The sequence below is a fragment of the Bombina bombina genome, chromosome 3, assembly GCF_027579735.1.
Source record: "Bombina bombina isolate aBomBom1 chromosome 3, aBomBom1.pri, whole genome shotgun sequence".
NCBI lineage: Eukaryota > Metazoa > Chordata > Amphibia > Anura > Bombinatoridae > Bombina > Bombina bombina.
The window spans coordinates 406,466,081-406,484,547 of NC_069501.1; the positions used below are offsets into that span (position 1 = coordinate 406,466,081).

Consider the following 18,467-nt stretch of genomic DNA (forward strand, 5'->3'; position numbering starts at 1 on the left):
GGGCGGCATGAGCAGTGGCTGTGTTGCGGCTTTAGTTAACACAGCGGGGGTAGGTTTAGTCGAGCTAGCCTTGGGTAAGCCCATGTTTGTAATAGTTGGGCCTCCACCAGTCTCTTATTCGGCTCTTTCGGCTGTCAAGAGCTGGGCCCCTTAAGGGCAGGAGATATAGTTTGCTCTAGCGGCGAGAGGTAGCGGCCTAATTTTGAAGCCTTGGGGTGGAGTGATTGTTCAGACTGAAGGAAAGGCGACATCACTAGGTCCGAGCCAAGGGTGCCTTCTCCTCGCAGGCCAGAAAATTCATCCTAACCCCTTTGACTAAACATCTGATGCGGCGGAGTCATCCGGGGGACTTCGTCATATCCCGAATCGGAATTGGGCCTCTACCTCCCAAAGTAGAAGTTATGCACGCCAGGCATATTTGCATATGCTGTTGGTTACTAAGTAACCTGCTAGTGTGATCATGCACACTAGCTGTTTAAATAAATGCGACCCGAGGGTCTTCCACCCAGCTCGGTTGACGTGTCCTTATTTCGGGAAATAAGGGGGGAGGTAATAAAGTTTGATTAGGTGTGTTAATGCGCTGGTAATTCACTGGTATCCCGGAGTAGGCTATTCAGTAGTTTATGGCTCTGTGGAATACAACAGTGTTCTGCACTTCCATTTCTAACAGGAACTGAAAAGCTCACAATTTCAGAATGAAATTACAGGAAAAGGAGACAAAATAAATAATGAAAGTATGTTGCAGACTTTTTTTTATATACAATTTATCATTTTATATTACCATCTCAAAGTGTTTAATGTCCCTTTATAAGGACAGTCTACTTGAACATGTTTATAGTTTACAAAGATAGATAATCCATTTATACCCATTCCCCAGTTTTGCATAACCAACACTGTCATAGTAATACACTTTTTACCTCTTTGATTACCTTGTATCTAAGCCTCTGCAGACTTCCCCCTTATCACGTGCTTTGACAGACTTGCATTTTAGCCAATCACTATTCTATATATGGCACACATGAACTAGCGCTGCCTAGCTGTGTAAAGTTAAAAAAATGCACTGAGTTAAAAATGGGCCTTCAAGAAATTAGCATATGAGCCTACCTAGGCTTAGCCTTCAACAAAGAATATCAACAGTACAGAGCAAATTTAATGATAAAACTAAATTGGAAAGTTGTTTAAAATTGCATGCCCTATCGGAATCATGAAAGTGTGAGTTTGACTTGACTGTCACTTTAACATGCAATTGTTTTTCCGCCAGTGCCTGCAGCTCTCTTTAAAGCCGTTCTCTTATTTTAACAAATTTTATACTGGGTGCCGCCATCTTGTATTGCACGTATTGTTGCATCCTGGAATAGAAGCAGTGCACTTTCACAGATCTGTGATGTTATCAGCTTTTTGACAGCTGTACTCTGCACTTCAGTTTAGCTCACATAAGAGAGTTGAAGCGTAAACATTTTTGCAGGATTTTTTTACAGTTTAAAAGTTACATAACAAATATAAGCACCAAGATGGCGGCAGAGCTTCACATACTGATATCTGTAAGAGGTTAAAATAAGCTGCAGGCACAGGAGGAAAATCAATACATGGTAAATAGTAACCATGCTACTGTAGTTGTATCCAACAGTTTAATGTCACTTCAAATTTGAAATTGCATCTCAAGTTTGACTTTTATGTCCCTTTAAAAGTTTATACCGTTTAAAGTGTAATAACATGAACATTAAAGGGACAGTCTAGTCAAAATTAAACTTTCATGATTCAGATAGGGCATTTAATTTAACAACTTTTCAATTTACTTTTATCATCAAATTTGCTTTGGTATCTTTCTTTGAAAGCTTAACCTTGGTAGACTCATATGCAATTTCTAATCCCTTGAAGGCCACCTCTTATATTAATGCAGTTGAGAGGGCACTGATTGGCTAAAATGCAAGTCTGTCAAAACAACTGAAATAAGGGGGCAGTCTGCAGATGATAGATACAAGGTTATCATAGAGGTAAAAAGTATATTAATATAACAGTGTTGGTTTTGCAAAACTGGGGAATGGGTAATAAAGGGATTATCTATCTTTTTAAACAATAAAAATTGTGGAGTAGACTGTTCTTTTAATATACTATGCCTCTTCAGGCAACTCGTATGTAGCATAAGAAAAAGACACATCAACAATATCATTGCAGTGAAAGGTATATATTTATTATATATTCTATAATAGATTGCATCTAACGGATAATGTCATTATTACTAAAAAGAAAATATATTATGCAAAGTGAAACAACTGTTTAATGCACCATTATTTGGTTTCTCTGAGTTTCCTCTAAGTTAAACCCTTAAATTGTAGTTTTTACACTGTCCTTGGAGAGGCTGGAGTACATTCTGTGGACTTCACAACCCTATTACTATTATGGGGTGATTGTTTAATAAGTGCAGGACATCATGTAAAGAAAAAACATTTTTAAAAGTTCCAGTTAGCTAGATTATATTATCACATGAGCTCTCTTTATACACCGTATATATTGTTTTGCATAACTGGTTACCAATAAAGTTTTTTTTTAAAAAAGTCTGTAGAGTGCAAGATATTTTATTGAATTGTTGACCTCCTGAAAGTCATAGTTCAGAAAGATGCATAAGAAATAGCGTAGCACTGCAAATGTAAATGAAATGCTGCAATAAAAATGCCACTGTTATCATTTTAGATTTGGATTGTGTTTATTTTAAAGGAATATTCTAATGCAAAAATTAAGATTTTTTAAGTAATTAGAACATGAAATGTTAGTATTTCACACTGTAGCTTACTAGGGCTGAGTTTACATTGCTGGTTTCACTCATATACATAAGTTTATAGTTATTAAAAACAGTGACATAAAGATAACACCAATTAGCAGTTTACAACACTCTCAGATTTTCAATTTATGCTCACTAAAGTACAGCGACAGAAGGTCATTGTCAACTCTCATTGAAGACAATGGGAGAGGCAAAATGATAATTTGTGAAGTTAGTTCATCTTGTCGTTGACTTTCATTAACTTTACGTTTCACCTTTTACGAATGGTATTTGAAAATAAGAAAACACATTGGAATATTTTATATACAAAATATTAAAATATTATGTATTACAATAATTATTCATAATTATATGAATATGATGAAAAATATGTAAACTAGGTAAAAAAAAAAACAGAATACAAAAACAAATTACGCCAGACAAATGGTTTAACGCTTTGTTCCTTGTTTTTTGCACCAGCAATGTAAACTTACCTTAGGAGTTTAACCCTTACAAAGTGGCTTCTTGCTTGGTACATACTGATTTAGTGATTTACAGTGTGAGAATTTGGCTCCATGAAATCCCTTTAAAAGGATAGTAAAGTCCAAATTAAACTTTCATGATTCAGATAGGGCATGTAATTTTAAACAACTTTCTAATTTATGTTTATCATCAAATTTGTTTTGTTCTCTTGGTATTCTTAGTTGAACGCTAAACCTAGGCAGGCTCATATGCTAATTTCTAAGCCCTTGTTAAAGATAACAACATTCAGCAGTTTACAATGCTCTCAGATTTTCATTTTATGCTCACCAAAGTACAGTAGCGGAAAATCTTTTATCTGAATGCATTTGACAGTTTTTCACAGCTAGAGGGCATTAGTTCATGTGTATCATATAAATAACATTGTGCTCACACAAGTGGAGTTATTTAAGAGTGAGCACTAATTGCCTGAAATGCAAGTCTGTCAAAAGATCTGATATAAGGTGGAAGTCTGCAGAAGCTTAGATACATGGTAATTACGGGTAAAAAGTATATTTCTATAACAGTGTTGGTTATGCAAAACTGAGCGAATAGTAAATAAAGAGAGTATCTATCTTTTTAAACAACAATATTTTTGGTGTTTACTATCCCTTTAAGCTTAAAACAAAGATCTCCAACACATTGTGAAGCCCCAAATGGGTTAAGAACCTTTGTGCACATGTTACAGATAATGCCAACCCTCTTCTCTCATTACTCCTGTGACATTTTGATTCATGGAATTTCAATTAGAACATTTGCAGTCTCATTAAAGTTTTATTGGGCTGTTTTCAAATTATGATGCTGCATTCTCTACTTCAACACCAAATCAGAGTACAAACATCTGTCACTTTTCTTTAAGAACTGTCAGTTTCCAGTGATGTAATATGATCTCCATTAGTAAATTTGTTCACTCTGTATTTTTTTTTAATTTCATTTTATTTCTTAGTCCAGGGCTTCAATTTGCTTCTTATTTTCCTATTAAATATGATTAGAACAAAAGGGCATGCTGAACCATAACACATAGTGAAAAATACCCTTATATCTGTCACTAGTGCAAGGAGGTGGGTAGATACAGTTTGATACAACCAAATAGTATTGTCTATTCCATACAATGTGACATAAAATGTCACCAGAGTCACCACAGCTCGTGCTGCCTGAGTTTCAGCTGATGGCCCTCTTTTATTTGAACTGGAGCTACGGAGCCCCTTAACTTGTTTGCTGTGTCGATGAAGGATCCACAGGATGTAGCTACTTGCTAGAACCATGAGGACAACCAAAACTAAGTCAAGAGCAAAACTCACAAAGCCTGAGGCTTCAAAGGAGACCTTGTCTGGGTATACTACAATACAGTAACCAGGTCCATAGACATATTTTATACCAGTAGTATTGAATATTGGTGTAGCATACAGCGCAAATGGTGTGTTAACAGTTATATTCATCACATAGAGGAAACCAATAGCAGCTGACATTCCTTCTTGGATTCTGGTTTTCATAGAAGAACTCGTGCCAGATGAGCTGAGGATAACACCTTGGAAGCAGCTGAGTAAACAGGTAAGGCTGATGGCCATACCACGAAAAACTCTGAAGATTGCTGACGTCAATTTGCACCCAGCATCATTAATATAGCCTTTGACGCCCATCTCAAAGAGAATTGTGGGGAAGATCCTGGTTAGATACCCAAGAAGGTTGGCCAGAGAGAGGTGGCTTAAGATGAGCTCTGAACCAACTAATTTGTGCTCTTGATAGGTAATAATTGCAAAGACCACCAGAATCATACTGTTTCCAGCTACACCCACAACTGTGATCCCACTGTATGTTGCTACTTTTACCAACTTATATAGATCCATTACACCAATCTGAAATAAAAATGGCAAAAACATGGAGAAATAATTTAAAATCAAGTATATTGAGAATCATTTCAGATGCTATCTTTTAAATTGATTGTTCATAAATATAATTATACATTTTGTTCTTTTTGTAACAGTTTTTGTAAATATTGATCTTTTTTATTCTCTAAAGAGATTATTTTTCTTAGTCTTTTTAAATTTCTACCCTTGTAACTTTCATGCCATTATATTAAGGGAACTCATTGAATCTTATTTTTTGTAGAAGAGGGGACATAACTGTATACTGTACATTGTATGATAATACAAAGCTATATATGTCTGACCACTAATTAACCACAAACAATATGGCTTTATTTGTCTGTAAGTATCTAAAAAATAAATACAAGTTGAGTAAAACTACAGAAGCCATAATTCCGTATATAAAGTTACCAAGGCTGGACTACTATTAAAATATAAATAAAAATAGAATCTCTGTTGCAGAACACAATGCTAAAAGGTGAATAATAAAAAATTAAACATTTCTGATTCAGATAAAGCATGCAATTGTAACATACATATCAATTTACTTTTATTATTAAATTCCCTTCTTTCTTTTGGTAAGATGTGTTAAAAAAATATAGGGCCTCAGTGTTTGCAATAACGCTTAAGTCATTTGGACAATCCTAATCCTATGCAGGTATTAGGTTTTAACAAAAAATTCCAAGGAGTACTGTAAATTTCAAAAATAGAAGTAAATTTTTAAGTTTACTTTCTTCTTAATTTTTTTTTATTGCACATTTTATCAGACTCCTAAACCTTTTAACTTCCATGCCCTTAAAGTGACATCATACTGCACATTTTTTCTACGCTTTATTGTGTCCCCAAATGTCAGTTTTACCTGCTAGAGTGTATTAAAAATGGTTTACATTTTTGCCATTTGAAATACCTGATTTTGCCAGTTAAAACGCCACCTATAACAAAAATCCGCCGCAGCCCAATGGGAGGTGGGAGTGACAGATGCTAAAATGTTTATTTTCAATTGCTCTTTCTACAAGGGCCTGATGATCTAAAGCTCACCTCTCAGCAACATGATCTAAGAAATCTTATCAGTATGGAGAGGTGCCTCTAAGAATTTTAGAAAAGTAAATTTTAGCTTTAAAGGGACAGTCAAGTCCAAAATAAACTTTCATGATTCAAATACGGCATGTCATTTTAACAACTTTCCAATTTACTTTCATCACCAATTTCTCTTGGTATTCTTAGTTAAAAGCTAGACCTAGGAGGATCATATGCTAATTTCTTAGACCTTAAAGGCCACCTCTAACCTAAATGCATTTTGACAGTTTTTCACCACTAGAGGGCGTTAGTTCATGTGTTTCATATAGATAACATTGAGCTCATGCACGTGAATTTAACGAGGAGTGAGCACTGATTATCTAAAATGCAAGCCGTTGGAGTGAGGAGGTGTTGTTAAGTGGGAGGAGCTGTCTAGTGCAGAGCACACGCTGAGGCCAGTGTGCAGCGTGTAGTGTGGAGCACAGACAGCCTTTTCAGCTATTCCCACCTGCAGTTTTTTCTCTCGTTGTCGGTGTGGTTTCACCCTAGAGAGATGGGCCATGTTATCTGGGCCCCTTTGCAGAACTACAATTATCCTGTTATTTTCATAACCTGTGGTTTTTTTTTTCCCAGAGGCCTTGTATGGAGGAAGGCAATTATAGCTATTAAATGTAATTTGAATCTATGATGGTATATAGATAGCTGACACCATGGGGGGTAGTTATCAAGCCGTCAACTTTTCTGACTTCGCCGGCCCAATACGCCCGCCTAAGCTCGCCTACCTTCGCCGCCGCGGACCTGAAAAAATACGCCTAAGTTATCAAAAAAAGCTGTCAAAAAGCCGCGGGGCGATGAGCAGCGGACTGTGAGAGTTATCACTCATCCGATCTCGCTGCTCTTCGGCTGTTTGACAGCTTTCTTGCTAGCCTGTCACTAAGCACCCACACTAAACTGCACTGTTCTACCCCCTATACCGGCGCCCCCGGAGCCCCCCGCAACTAAATAAAGTTACTAACCCCTAAACCGCCACTCCTAGACCCTGCCGAAACTATTAAAAATGTATTAACCCCTAAACCGCCGCTCCTAGACCCCGCCGCAAGTCTTATAAATGTATTAACCCCTAAACCGCCGCTCCCGGACACCGCTGCCACCTACATTATACCTAGTAACCCCTATCCTGCCCCCCCTATACCGCCGCCCTCTGTAATAAAGTTATTAACCCCTATCCTGCTGATCCCGCACCTCGCCGCAAATAAAAAAATAGTTTAACCCCTAAACCGCCGCTCCCTGAACCCGCCGCAACCTATCTTAAATTTATTAACCCCTATCCTGCCCCCCCTACACCGTCGCCACCTATATTAAATTTATTAACCCCTATCCTGCCCCCCACTACACCGCCGCCACTGTAATAAAATTATTAACCCCTAAACCTAAGTCTAACACTAACCCTAACACCCCCCTAACTTAAATATTAATTAAATAAATCTAAATCATATTTTTATTATTAACTAAGTTAATCCTATTTAAAACTAAATACTTACCTATAAAATAAACTCTAATATAGCTACAATATAAATAATAATTATATTCTAGCTATCTTAGGATTTATTTTTATTTTACAGGCAACTTTGTATTTATTTTAGCTAGTTAGAATAGTTATTAAATAGTTATTAACTATTTAATAACTACCTAGCTAAAAGAAATACAAAATTACCTGTAAAATAAATCCTAACCTAAGTTACAATTAAACCTAATACTACACTATCATTAAATTAATTAAATAAACTACCTACAAATAACTACAATTAAATACAAGTACATAAACTAACTAAAGTACAAAAAATAAAAAAAGCTAAGTTACAAAAAATAAAAAAATAAGTTACAAACATTTTAAAAATATTACAACAATTTTAAGCTACTTACACCTAATCTAAGCCCCCTAATAAAATAACAAACCCCCCAAAATAAAAAAATGCCCTACCCTATTCTAAATTAAATAAAGTTCAAAGCTCTTTTACCTTACCAGCCCTTAAAAGGGCCATTTGTGGGGGCATGCCCCAAAAAGTTCAGCTCTTTTGCCTGTAAAAGAAAAATACAACCCCCCCCAACATTAAAACCCACCACCCACATACCCCTAATCTAACCCAAACCCCCCTTACAAAAACCTAACACTAATCCCCTGAAGATCATCCTACCTTGAGTCGTCTTCACTCAGCCGAGCAGCGATGGAACCGAAGTGGACATCCGGAGCGGAAGAAGTTAATCCTCCAAGCGGCGCTGAAGAAATCTTCCATCCGATGAAGTCATCATCCAGGCGGCACTGAAGAAGTCTTCGATCCGGGCGATGTCCTCTTCCAAGCCGGGTCTTGAATCTTCCTCCCGCCGACGCGGAACCTCCTTCTTCACCGACGGACTACGACGAATGAAGGCTCCTTTAAGGGACGTCATCCAAGATGGCGTCCCTTCAATTCCGATTGGCTGATAGGATTCTATCAGCCAATCGGAATTAAGGTAGGAAAAATCTGATTGGCTGATGGAATCAGCCAATCAGATTCAAGTTCAATCCGATTGGCTGATCCAATCAGCCAATCAGATTGAGCTCGCATTCTATTGGCTGTTCCGATCAGCCAATAGAATGCAAGCTCAATCTGATTGGCTGATTGGATCAGCCAATCGGATTGAATTTGAATCTGATTGGCTGATTCCATCAGCCAATCAGATTTTTCCTACCTTAATTACGATTGGCTGATAGAATCCTATCAGCCAATCGGAATTGAAGGGACGCCATCTTGGATGACGTCCCTTAAAGGAGCCTTCATTCGTCATAGTCCGTCGGTGAAGAAGGAGGTTCCGCGTCGGCGGGAGGAAGATTCAAGACCCGGCTTGGAAGATGACATCGCCCGGATCGAAGACTTCTTCAGCGCCGCCTGGATGATGACTTCATCGGATGGAAGATTTCTTCAGCGCCGCTTGGAGGATTAACTTCTTCCGCTCCGGATGTCCACTTCGGTTCCATCGCTGCTCGGCTGAGTGAAGACGACTCAAGGTAGGATGATCTTCAGGGGATTAGTGTTAGGTTTTTGTAAGGGGGGTTTGGGTTAGATTAGGGGTATGTGGGTGGTGGGTTTTAATGTTGGGGGGGGGGGTTGTATTTTTCTTTTACAGGCAAAAGAGCTGAACTTTTTGGGGCATGCCCCCACAAATGGCCCTTTTAAGGGCTGGTAAGGTAAAAGAGCTTTGAACTTTATTTAATTTAGAATAGGGTAGGGCATTTTTTTATTTTGGGGGGGTTTGTTATTTTATTAGGGGGCTTAGATTAGGTGTAAGTAGCTTAAAATTGTTGTAATATTTTTAAAATGTTTGTAACTTATTTTTTTATTTTTTGTAACTTAGCTTTTTTTATTTTTTGTACTTTAGTTAGTTTATGTACTTGTATTTAATTGTAGTTATTTGTAGGTAGTTTATTTAATTAATTGAATGATAGCGTAGTATTAGGTTTAATTGTAACTTAGGTTAGGATTTATTTTACAGGTAATTTTGTATTTCTTTTAGCTAGGTAGTTATTAAATAGTTAATAACTATTTAATAACTATTCTAACTAGCTAAAATAAATACAAAGTTGCCTGTAAAATAAATATAAATCCTAAGATAGCTACAATGTAATTATTATTTATATTGTAGCTATCTTAGGGTTTATTTTACAGGTAAGTATTTAGTTTTAAATAGGAATAATTTATTTAAGTATAGTGTAGTAATAGGTGTAATTGTAACTTAGGTTAGGATTTATTTTACAGGTAATTTTGTAAGTATTTTAACTAGGTAGCTATTAAATAGTTAATAACTATTTAATAGCTATTGTACCTAGTTAAAATAAATTGAAAGTTGCCTGTAAAATAAAAATAAATCCTAAGATAGCTAGAATATAATTATTATTTATATTGTAGCTATATTAGGGTTTATTTTAAAGGTAAGTATTTAGTTTTAAATAGGATTAACTTAGTTAATAATAAAAATATGATTTAGATTTATTTAATTAATATTTAAGTTAGGGGGGCGTTAGGGTTAGTGTTAGACTTAGGTTTAGGGGTTAATAATTTTATTACAGTGGCGGCGGCGTAGTGGGGGGCAGGATAGGGGTTAATAAATTTATTATAGGTGGCGACGGTGTAGGGGGGGCAGATTAGGGGTTAATAAATTTATTATAGGTGGCGACGGTGTAGGGGGGGCAGGATAGGGGTTAATACATTTAATATAGGTTGCGGCGGGTTCAGGGAGCGGCGGTTTAGGGGTTAATACATTTATTATAGTTGCGGTGGGCTCCGGGAGCGGAGGTTTAGGGGTTAATAGGTATAGAGTAGCTTGCGGTGGGCTCCGGGAGCGGCGGTTTAGGGGGTAATAACTTTATTTAGTTGCGGCGGTGTAGGGGGGACAGATTAGTGGTGTTTAGACTCGGGGTACATGTTAGGGTGTTAGGTGTAGACAGCTCCCATAGGAATGAATGGGATGTCTGGCAGCAGCGAACTTGTACTTTCGCTATGGTCAGACTCCCATTGATTCCTATGGGATCCGCCGCCTCCAGGGGTGGCGGTTTGAAAACCAGGTACGCTGGGCCGTAAAAGTGCCGAGCGTACCTGCTAGTTTTTTGATAACTAGCAAAAGTAGTGAGAATGTGCCGCACTTGTGTGCGGAACATCTGGAGTGACGTAAGAATCGATCTGTGTCGGACGGAGTCCGGCGGATCGAAGCTTACGTCACAAAATTCTACTTTTGCCGGTCTTTAGCCTTTGATAACTAAGGCGAATCAGCCTCGCCACAAATACGCTGCGGAATTCCAGCGTATTTGAGGTTGACGGCTTGATAACTACCCCCCCATATCTCAATATATATAATATGAAAATAAGGAACTGGGATTGTTTAGATAAAGACCTGCTAACTATTATGGGTATATTGTGTAAGTAATCTTGTAAGGAATTACGATTGTCTCAGAGAATTTTTCTGTAAAGAGGTGTTAGGCCAACTGCCTTATTTTTTCCCTCTGGTACATATTTGACTATTTATTTTGTGCAGGGAGGAAGGGGAGAAAAAGGAAAAAAGTGTTCAGAATTGCTATCTAACTGGTTAGGTATGTGAAGTCTTTTCGCAGGCTCTTTTTGTTTCACGTTTTTTTTTTTTTTTTTCCACATTTTTGTTTATACCTTCCCCGGGTAGCAGAGGGAAAGGGGAAAAGGTCAGATTGCACCTTAGCTAGGCCCAGATTGGCCAGCGTAGTTTTAATTGAATTTTCATATATTTTTATGGAAAAGTATATCACTCAGGTGAAATTGAGTTCACCCATAATGCCGGCGAAAGTGAAGGACAAAAAAAATAATAAAGTAACTGATACCAGTCTAGATAGCTCAATGGAGCCTAGTAAGACCTCTCTGGATTTGCAGGAATTAATATCTAAAATTTCAGACATTTTTTCCCCTCAATTTGAACTCATTAAAAAAGAATTAGGGTCTATCTCCTCTGAAATTGTCTCACTGTCGACTGAGGTAAGACAGTTTTCAGTGAGATTAACTGAGGCAGAGACAAGAATTTCGGATGTAGAAGACCAGACACATATACTCTCTGCGATGACACAGAAACAGGAATCTAAAATTAAAAATATGCAGTTGCGCCTGGAGGATCTTGAGGATCGCTCCAGGCATAACAATATTAGAATAGTTGGTCTTCCGAAACTAGTAGAGTACGAAGATTTATTAAAATTTACCTCCACTACACTACCCTTAGCACTAGGGATGCCTTCCCACATGTTACCACTTTTGATCGAACGAGCACACAGATTAGGTCCGAGAAAAGTCTCGCCGGATGGAGTATTGAAAAATAGAGTTTGTCTGTTTAAACTTCTAAAGTATCAAGATAAAGTGGAACTTTTGAGGTTGTTTAAAACATCTGAGCCCCCACTTTTTGCAAATAGCAGAGTATTATTGTTCCAGGACTTTTCCTCTGAGACCTCTTCCAAGAGGAGAGCGATGGCCCCCTTTTGTACACAACTAATAAATAAAGGTTTAAAAGCGCGCATGGTGTATCCTGCACGAATTATAGTTGATGATGAAGGTACCAGGCGTTCTTTTGGAGAGATCTCAGAGGTAAAAAAATATATAGAGACCCTTGAGAGGTGATGGCAGTCTATTTTCACAGTTTAGATAGGAAGAAGGCTGACCCCTTGCTGAATCTTTATGTATCAGGACAATATGTTGTCCTTAGTGGATAGTACAGCAAAATAGTTTTTTTGTTTTTATGTGATTGGTTGTGTGTGTTTGGGTTTTTCTTTTTCTTTTTTTTTTCTCTTCTTTTTTTTCCCCTTTCTCTCCTCCCTTCTCTACCGATGGTGTTAAATACAGAATGCCTCTCCTCCACACTGTATATTTTATATTTTCATTAGGCCAATAATTCTTGATCCACGCCTCTTTCTGATTTTAGATGGCTGAGGGAATTAAAATATTATCTTGGAATGTTGGGGGGATAACCTCCCCCATTAAGCGTAAACTTGTTATTAAAACTCTAGCGACGCATAAACCAGATGTAGCCCTGTTGCAGGAGACTCACCTTAAGGAGCTTGAAGCAGCAAAACTGAGGATTAAATGGGTGGGTAAAGTAATTTCTACCTCAGGGCGCAGTAGAAAATGTGTGTTAGCTATTTTACTACACAAAGATCTAGACTATAAGATAGTTGAGATAGAAATAGATCCTGCTGCCAGATATATTCTGTTACAAATCCAGTTAAAAAATACAAAATTAGTGATATGTAATATCTATGCCCCAAATAAATTCTCTAGGGATTTTTGGGAAAAAATAAAAATGAAACTGTTTCCCTTTAGCACTGAGAATTTAATATTAGGAGGAGATTTTAACGCAACTCTCTGCCCAGTATTGGATAGATTTTCTGATAAGAATAGATCAGCCCAGGAAAGAAATGCAAAATTTTTAAAACAATTTTGTACCCAGCTAAAATTAGTAGACATTTGGCGACTAAAAAATCCAGATAAATTAGTATTTTCATGTGAGTCTATGGCTCACTGTACTTTCTCCAGAATAGATTTTTTTTTAATCACTGAAACATTATCTATATGGGAATCAGACGTAGAGGTGGGAGATATCATAATCTCGGATCACGCAATTATCTCACTATTCTTCCCCACAGGTAATAAGGAAAGGATGAAAATATCTGGGTTTGTCTTCCCTCGTTACCTCTACACCAATCCTAAATTTATTAGATATCTAAAAGGATCTTGGCAGTGATACTATGCGGAGAATATAGATTATCTCAATAAACCGGAAATTCTATGGGAGGCCTATAAAGCAGTATTGCGGGGTGAGATTCAGTCATATGTGAGTATAGCTAGGAAGAGAAGGCGAGCATGAGAAACTCAAATTACAAACCAAGTTAGAAACTCCTATAGGAAATTTTGTTTAAATCGTACAGAAGGTAACTGGGGAATTTATAGAGCTAATAGAAAATAAAGAGACCTTTTTCTTAATAGAGGAAGAAGCAAAAATAAATCTCCATTTTAGAGGTTTATATGGCTGCTCTGCTAAATATCTGGCCAGACTCACCAAAACTAGAAAAAAGAAAAATCTTATTCTCGCTATTCGAACAACTAAAGGCAGAACAACAGAATCTAAAGAGATTTTAGAAACTTTTTTTTAATTATTATCAACAGCTCTATTCAGCGATAGAAACTGATAATGTGAATCAAGATATTTTTTGAATACGGTATCGGTACCTAAAATATCTTCCGAGGATCTAAATGCAATTAATGCCCCGATCTCTATAGAAGAAATCAGAAATGTTATAGATAATTTAAAGTTAAGCAAAGCTGCAGGTCCAGATGGTTTCCCTGCTGAATATTATAGATGCATTGGCAAAGATATACTCATTATGTTAGAAAAACTTTTTAATTTCTATTATTGTACAAAGAATCCCATCTCAACTTATTTTTTGGCTGCAAACATCTCTCTTATCCTAAAGAAAGGTAAAAATTCTGAAGATCCAGCTTCCTACAGACCAATTTCGGGTTTTAAATATAGACTATAAAATATTAATGACGATCATAGCGTCCAGATTATCGCTTTGTTTGCACCAAATTATTCACCCAGATCAAACTGGATTTATGGCGTCTAGAAACCCGACAAAAAATATCTGTAAGTTAATTAACTTTTTAGACTACGCGTGGAATGTGGATAAGGGTAAGAGGGAGCCACTTTGGCAAGATGTAGCTATTCTGTCTTTAGACGCTGTTAAAGCGTTTGATTCTATTGTTTGGGATTATCTGTTTAAGGCTTTAGAGCAGTTTGGATTTAATGGTGAATTTCTTTGGTTTATTCATAGAGTATATTACAACCCAATATCTTACATACTTATTAATGGGTCGGTCTCTTCTAAAATTGTGTTACAACGCGGTACCAGACAAGGGTGTCCCTTGTCCCCGGTGCTCTTTAATATTGCACTGGAACCTTTGGCTATACGATTTAGAGAGGTGTTATTAGGAGTTTCGTTTGGTACTCAGTACCTTAAAACTTTATTATATGCTGACGATGTCTTATTATTTTTGGTTAATACGCAACAGGCTATACCAGCCGTACTGCAAATTCTGACAATGTTTAGTTCTTTTTCTGGATACAAGATAAATTTTGAAAAAAAGTGAATTGATGTGTTTTAATAATATAAAAACAATAACTCATACGGATCCATTTAAACGAGTTGATGCTATTAAATATCTTGGTCTAGTCTTGCATAAAAATCCTACTCTCTGGTACAAAGATAATTTTGGGCCCTTACTTGAAAAGATTGGAATAGACCTACGGCTGTGGAGGGCATTTCCATTGCACAGCACGTGTCAATCTTATCAAGTCCATTATTTTTCTGCGTCTGCTTTACCCGTTGCAGAACCTGCCGCTATTTATACCATATAAGGACCTGAAATTAATTAACGCACTTTTTTCCAAATTCATATGGAACAATAAAAAGCCTCAAATTGCTCTTAAGAAGCTAATGCAAAATACCGGGGTAGCAGGACTTGCTCTCCCCAACCTTAAATTGTATAATTTGGCTGCCATGGCTAAAATAGCAATAGATTGGCTTTCGGGATCTAGCTTAGTATCATCTATAGATTTAGAATCTTTCCTAATTGCTCCGTTCTCTGTAAAAGCTCTCTTACATCTGCAAGTGCAGAAATTGCCGCAGAATGTGAGTTGTCTCATGTCCTTTAAGAACATAGTTCAGGCCTGGCAAAAATTTTGTAGAATTTTAGATCTAGATTACTCTGTATCAGAGTTTCTACCCATATTAAATAATCCAAGCTTTCTTCCGGGCCTATATCAAAGAGCATTCAAAGATTGGGCTGATAAAGGACTTTGTTATGTAAGACAATTACTTGATGAAAATCATCAAATATTAGCTGCGGAGGAGGTCTTTAGCAAATTCGGAATACCTAGAACAAGCCTATTTGCTTACTTTCAAATCCGCCATTTTATCTCAGAGCAGAAATGGTATGCTTCATCTTTTGTGGCCTGGTCAGATATTAAGCTGTGCATACAAAAATTTATTTCAGGTGATTCTTTAATCTCTCTGATGTATGAGATTATGCTGAACAAACAGAGCCTGACAGTTAAGGATAATATATGTAAATTTTGGGCACCATTAATTCCCTCGGTAGATCATGAAACAATTAAGCAGAGCTTTGAATTAATACGTAAATGTAAAGTGCCGGTGGCCTGGAATGAATCACACATGAAATTGATCAACAACTTTTATCTCTCTCCCTGGAAACTAATGAAGATTTATCCCTCTGCGGTTAATATATGTCCGTATTGTGCACATACCAGAGCGGATATACTTCATATGTTCTGGTCATGCCCCAAAGTCAAACAACTATGGTTGAAAATTATATACTGGTTCAATAAAACATATAAAGTCACAATTGCCTTTTCCGCAGAGGATATTATTTTCTTATTTCAGTTAAAAGATGTTTTTAACAGTAATACTGTAAATAGCCTTAATACAATTATTCTTGCAGTAAGATTTTGTATACTTAAAAACTGGAAAGCCAGGCATGTACCCGGACTTTCTATGGTTTTTAAAACCCTTCAAAATCAAATCCTCTTTGAGTCACACCACTTGCATGATGTATCTGAGAATAGAATTAAGAAGTTTCTATGGAAATGGTCTCCCGTTATTTTGTCCTTCCCAGCTGTACTCCAGAGGGTGATCCTCTCCCCATTCTTAGCTTCAGTGAGCTTTGCGGAACTGACGCTATTAAATGTTTTTCCACATACTTGGATCGAGCGGCCTTGAGGGGAGTGTGGGGTAGAGGCGGGGGGGTAGGACCAAAGTATTTTTTTTTTTTTTCTTCTTCTGTTTGTTTGTCTGTTTGTCTGTTTGTACGTTTGTGCGACTTCCTAGTTTTGAAGATTATCTTGTATCGCGATGATTAAGTGTGTCCTTTGAAAAACAAAGGGAAAGAGGGGGAAAAAAGGGGAAAAAAGTATGTAAAGAGCAGATAAGGAAGAGAGAGGAAAGAGAAGGAAGGGGAAAAAAAAAAAGAAAAGAGAGAAAAAAGAGAAAAATCCTAGCAGGTCTATATTTGATTTTAGATGTTTTACATTGATATACCTTAATTGTATTGTGGATTTACAGATAAAATCCTTACAGTGTTGCTTTTTCTTTCTTTTGTTTTTTGTACCACACAGTATGCTGGGCCCTGCGTGGCGCAAGATTTGTAATTTGATTTTCCTGTATCTACTGTTCTTTACATATAAATAAAAAGATAAAAAATAAAAAAAATAAAAAAATGCAAGCCTGTCAAAAGAACTGAAATAAGGGGGCAGTCTGCTGAGGCTTAGATACAAGGTAATTACAGAGGTAAAACGTGTATTATTATAACTGTTTTGGTTATGCAAAACTGGGGAATGGGTAATTAAGGTATTATCTATCTTTTAAAACAACAAACATTCTGGTGTTGACTGTCTCTTTAAGGCTGTTAATCTCACTATGCTGGGTTCTGGATGTAAAGGAGAGACAACTGCATTGCAAAGTAAAGTCTGATTTCTCTCCATGCCAGTGAATGTTTGACCAACAGGCCCTAAGTATCAGCCTTTGTGTATAGACAAACAGATCAGATAAGCATGCTTGTTCTTTCTGCAACCATCACCCATTTAAATGAGTTGTGTTTTCAGTGAGCAAAAACAGGTATTTTATATGCAAAAATCAACCTAAAGGAGCAATTTCCAATAAGTTTTATACTTTGCAGCTGGTATAACAAGACAACACATTTAGGGGAATTCCATTTTACAGTACAATCTCTATTTAAATGTTTTGTATTGTGTTGTGCACAGTGATTTATATTTGGAGACCAATTTATCAAAGTGCGAGCGGACATGATACGATGTAGCGTATCATGTCCGCCGCACATCGATAAATGCCGACAGCATATGTTGTTGGCATTTATCATTGCACAAGCAGTTCTGGTGAACTGCTTGTGCAATTCCGCCCCCTGCAGATTCGCGGCCAATCGGCCGCTAGCAGGGGGTGTCAATCAGCCCGATTGTATAGGATCGGGCAGATTGTTGTCCGCGGCCTCAGAGCAGGTGGACAAGTTATCAAGCAGCGGTCTATAGACCACTGCTTCATAACTACTGTTTTGAGTAAAAAAAGTGGCACAAAACACATAAAAAATGTATGTAACAGTATATTAAAAGGATACTGAACCCACATTTTTTCTTTCATGATTCAGACAGAGCATGCAATTTTAAGCAACTTTCTACTTTACTACTATTATAATTTTTTTGTCGTTCTCCTGGTATCTTTATTTGAAAAAGCAGGAATGCAAGCTTACGAGCCAACCCATCTTTGGTTTAGAACCTGGGTAGCGCTTGCTGATTGGTGGCTAAATGTAGAGAGTGATGAAAAATTGTTAAGAGTAAATTAGAAAGTTGCTTAAAATTGCATGCTCTATCTGAATCATGAAAGAAAAAAATTGGGTTAAGTGTCCCTTTTACACTATCTGATAAAAAATAATTGCAAAAAATTGCATGAAAAACTTATAAGGGTCAAAAAAATGAAATGTAAGGTGTTAGAAAAAATAAAATAGTGAAAAAAGTGCTTTTATGGAGGCGTACATGTATAAATAATTGTATTATATGTATATATATATATATTGTATTATATATAGCTATGACTACGGCTTAACAGCCGAAATGCGTAAGCCCAGTGCTGCGCTCACTCTGCTAAGCTGTGAGGATCTCCTTGTTTGCAACTGTTTGCA

General features: G+C 36.9%; 1 protein-coding gene across 1 annotated transcript; it reads right to left on the reverse strand.

Moving 5' to 3' along the window:
* Positions 1–2,892: 2,892 nt before the first annotated feature.
* LOC128652364 (olfactory receptor class A-like protein 1) lies at positions 2,893–6,721 on the reverse strand. The gene is made up of 3 exons (XM_053705303.1): positions 6,668–6,721; positions 4,312–5,133; positions 2,893–3,033 (listed from the first exon to the last, which is right to left on the reverse strand). Exons 1-3 carry the CDS (start codon positions 6,719–6,721, stop codon positions 2,893–2,895), a joined length of 1,017 nt encoding a protein of 338 aa, XP_053561278.1.
* Between the last annotated feature and the right edge of the window lie 11,746 nt (positions 6,722–18,467).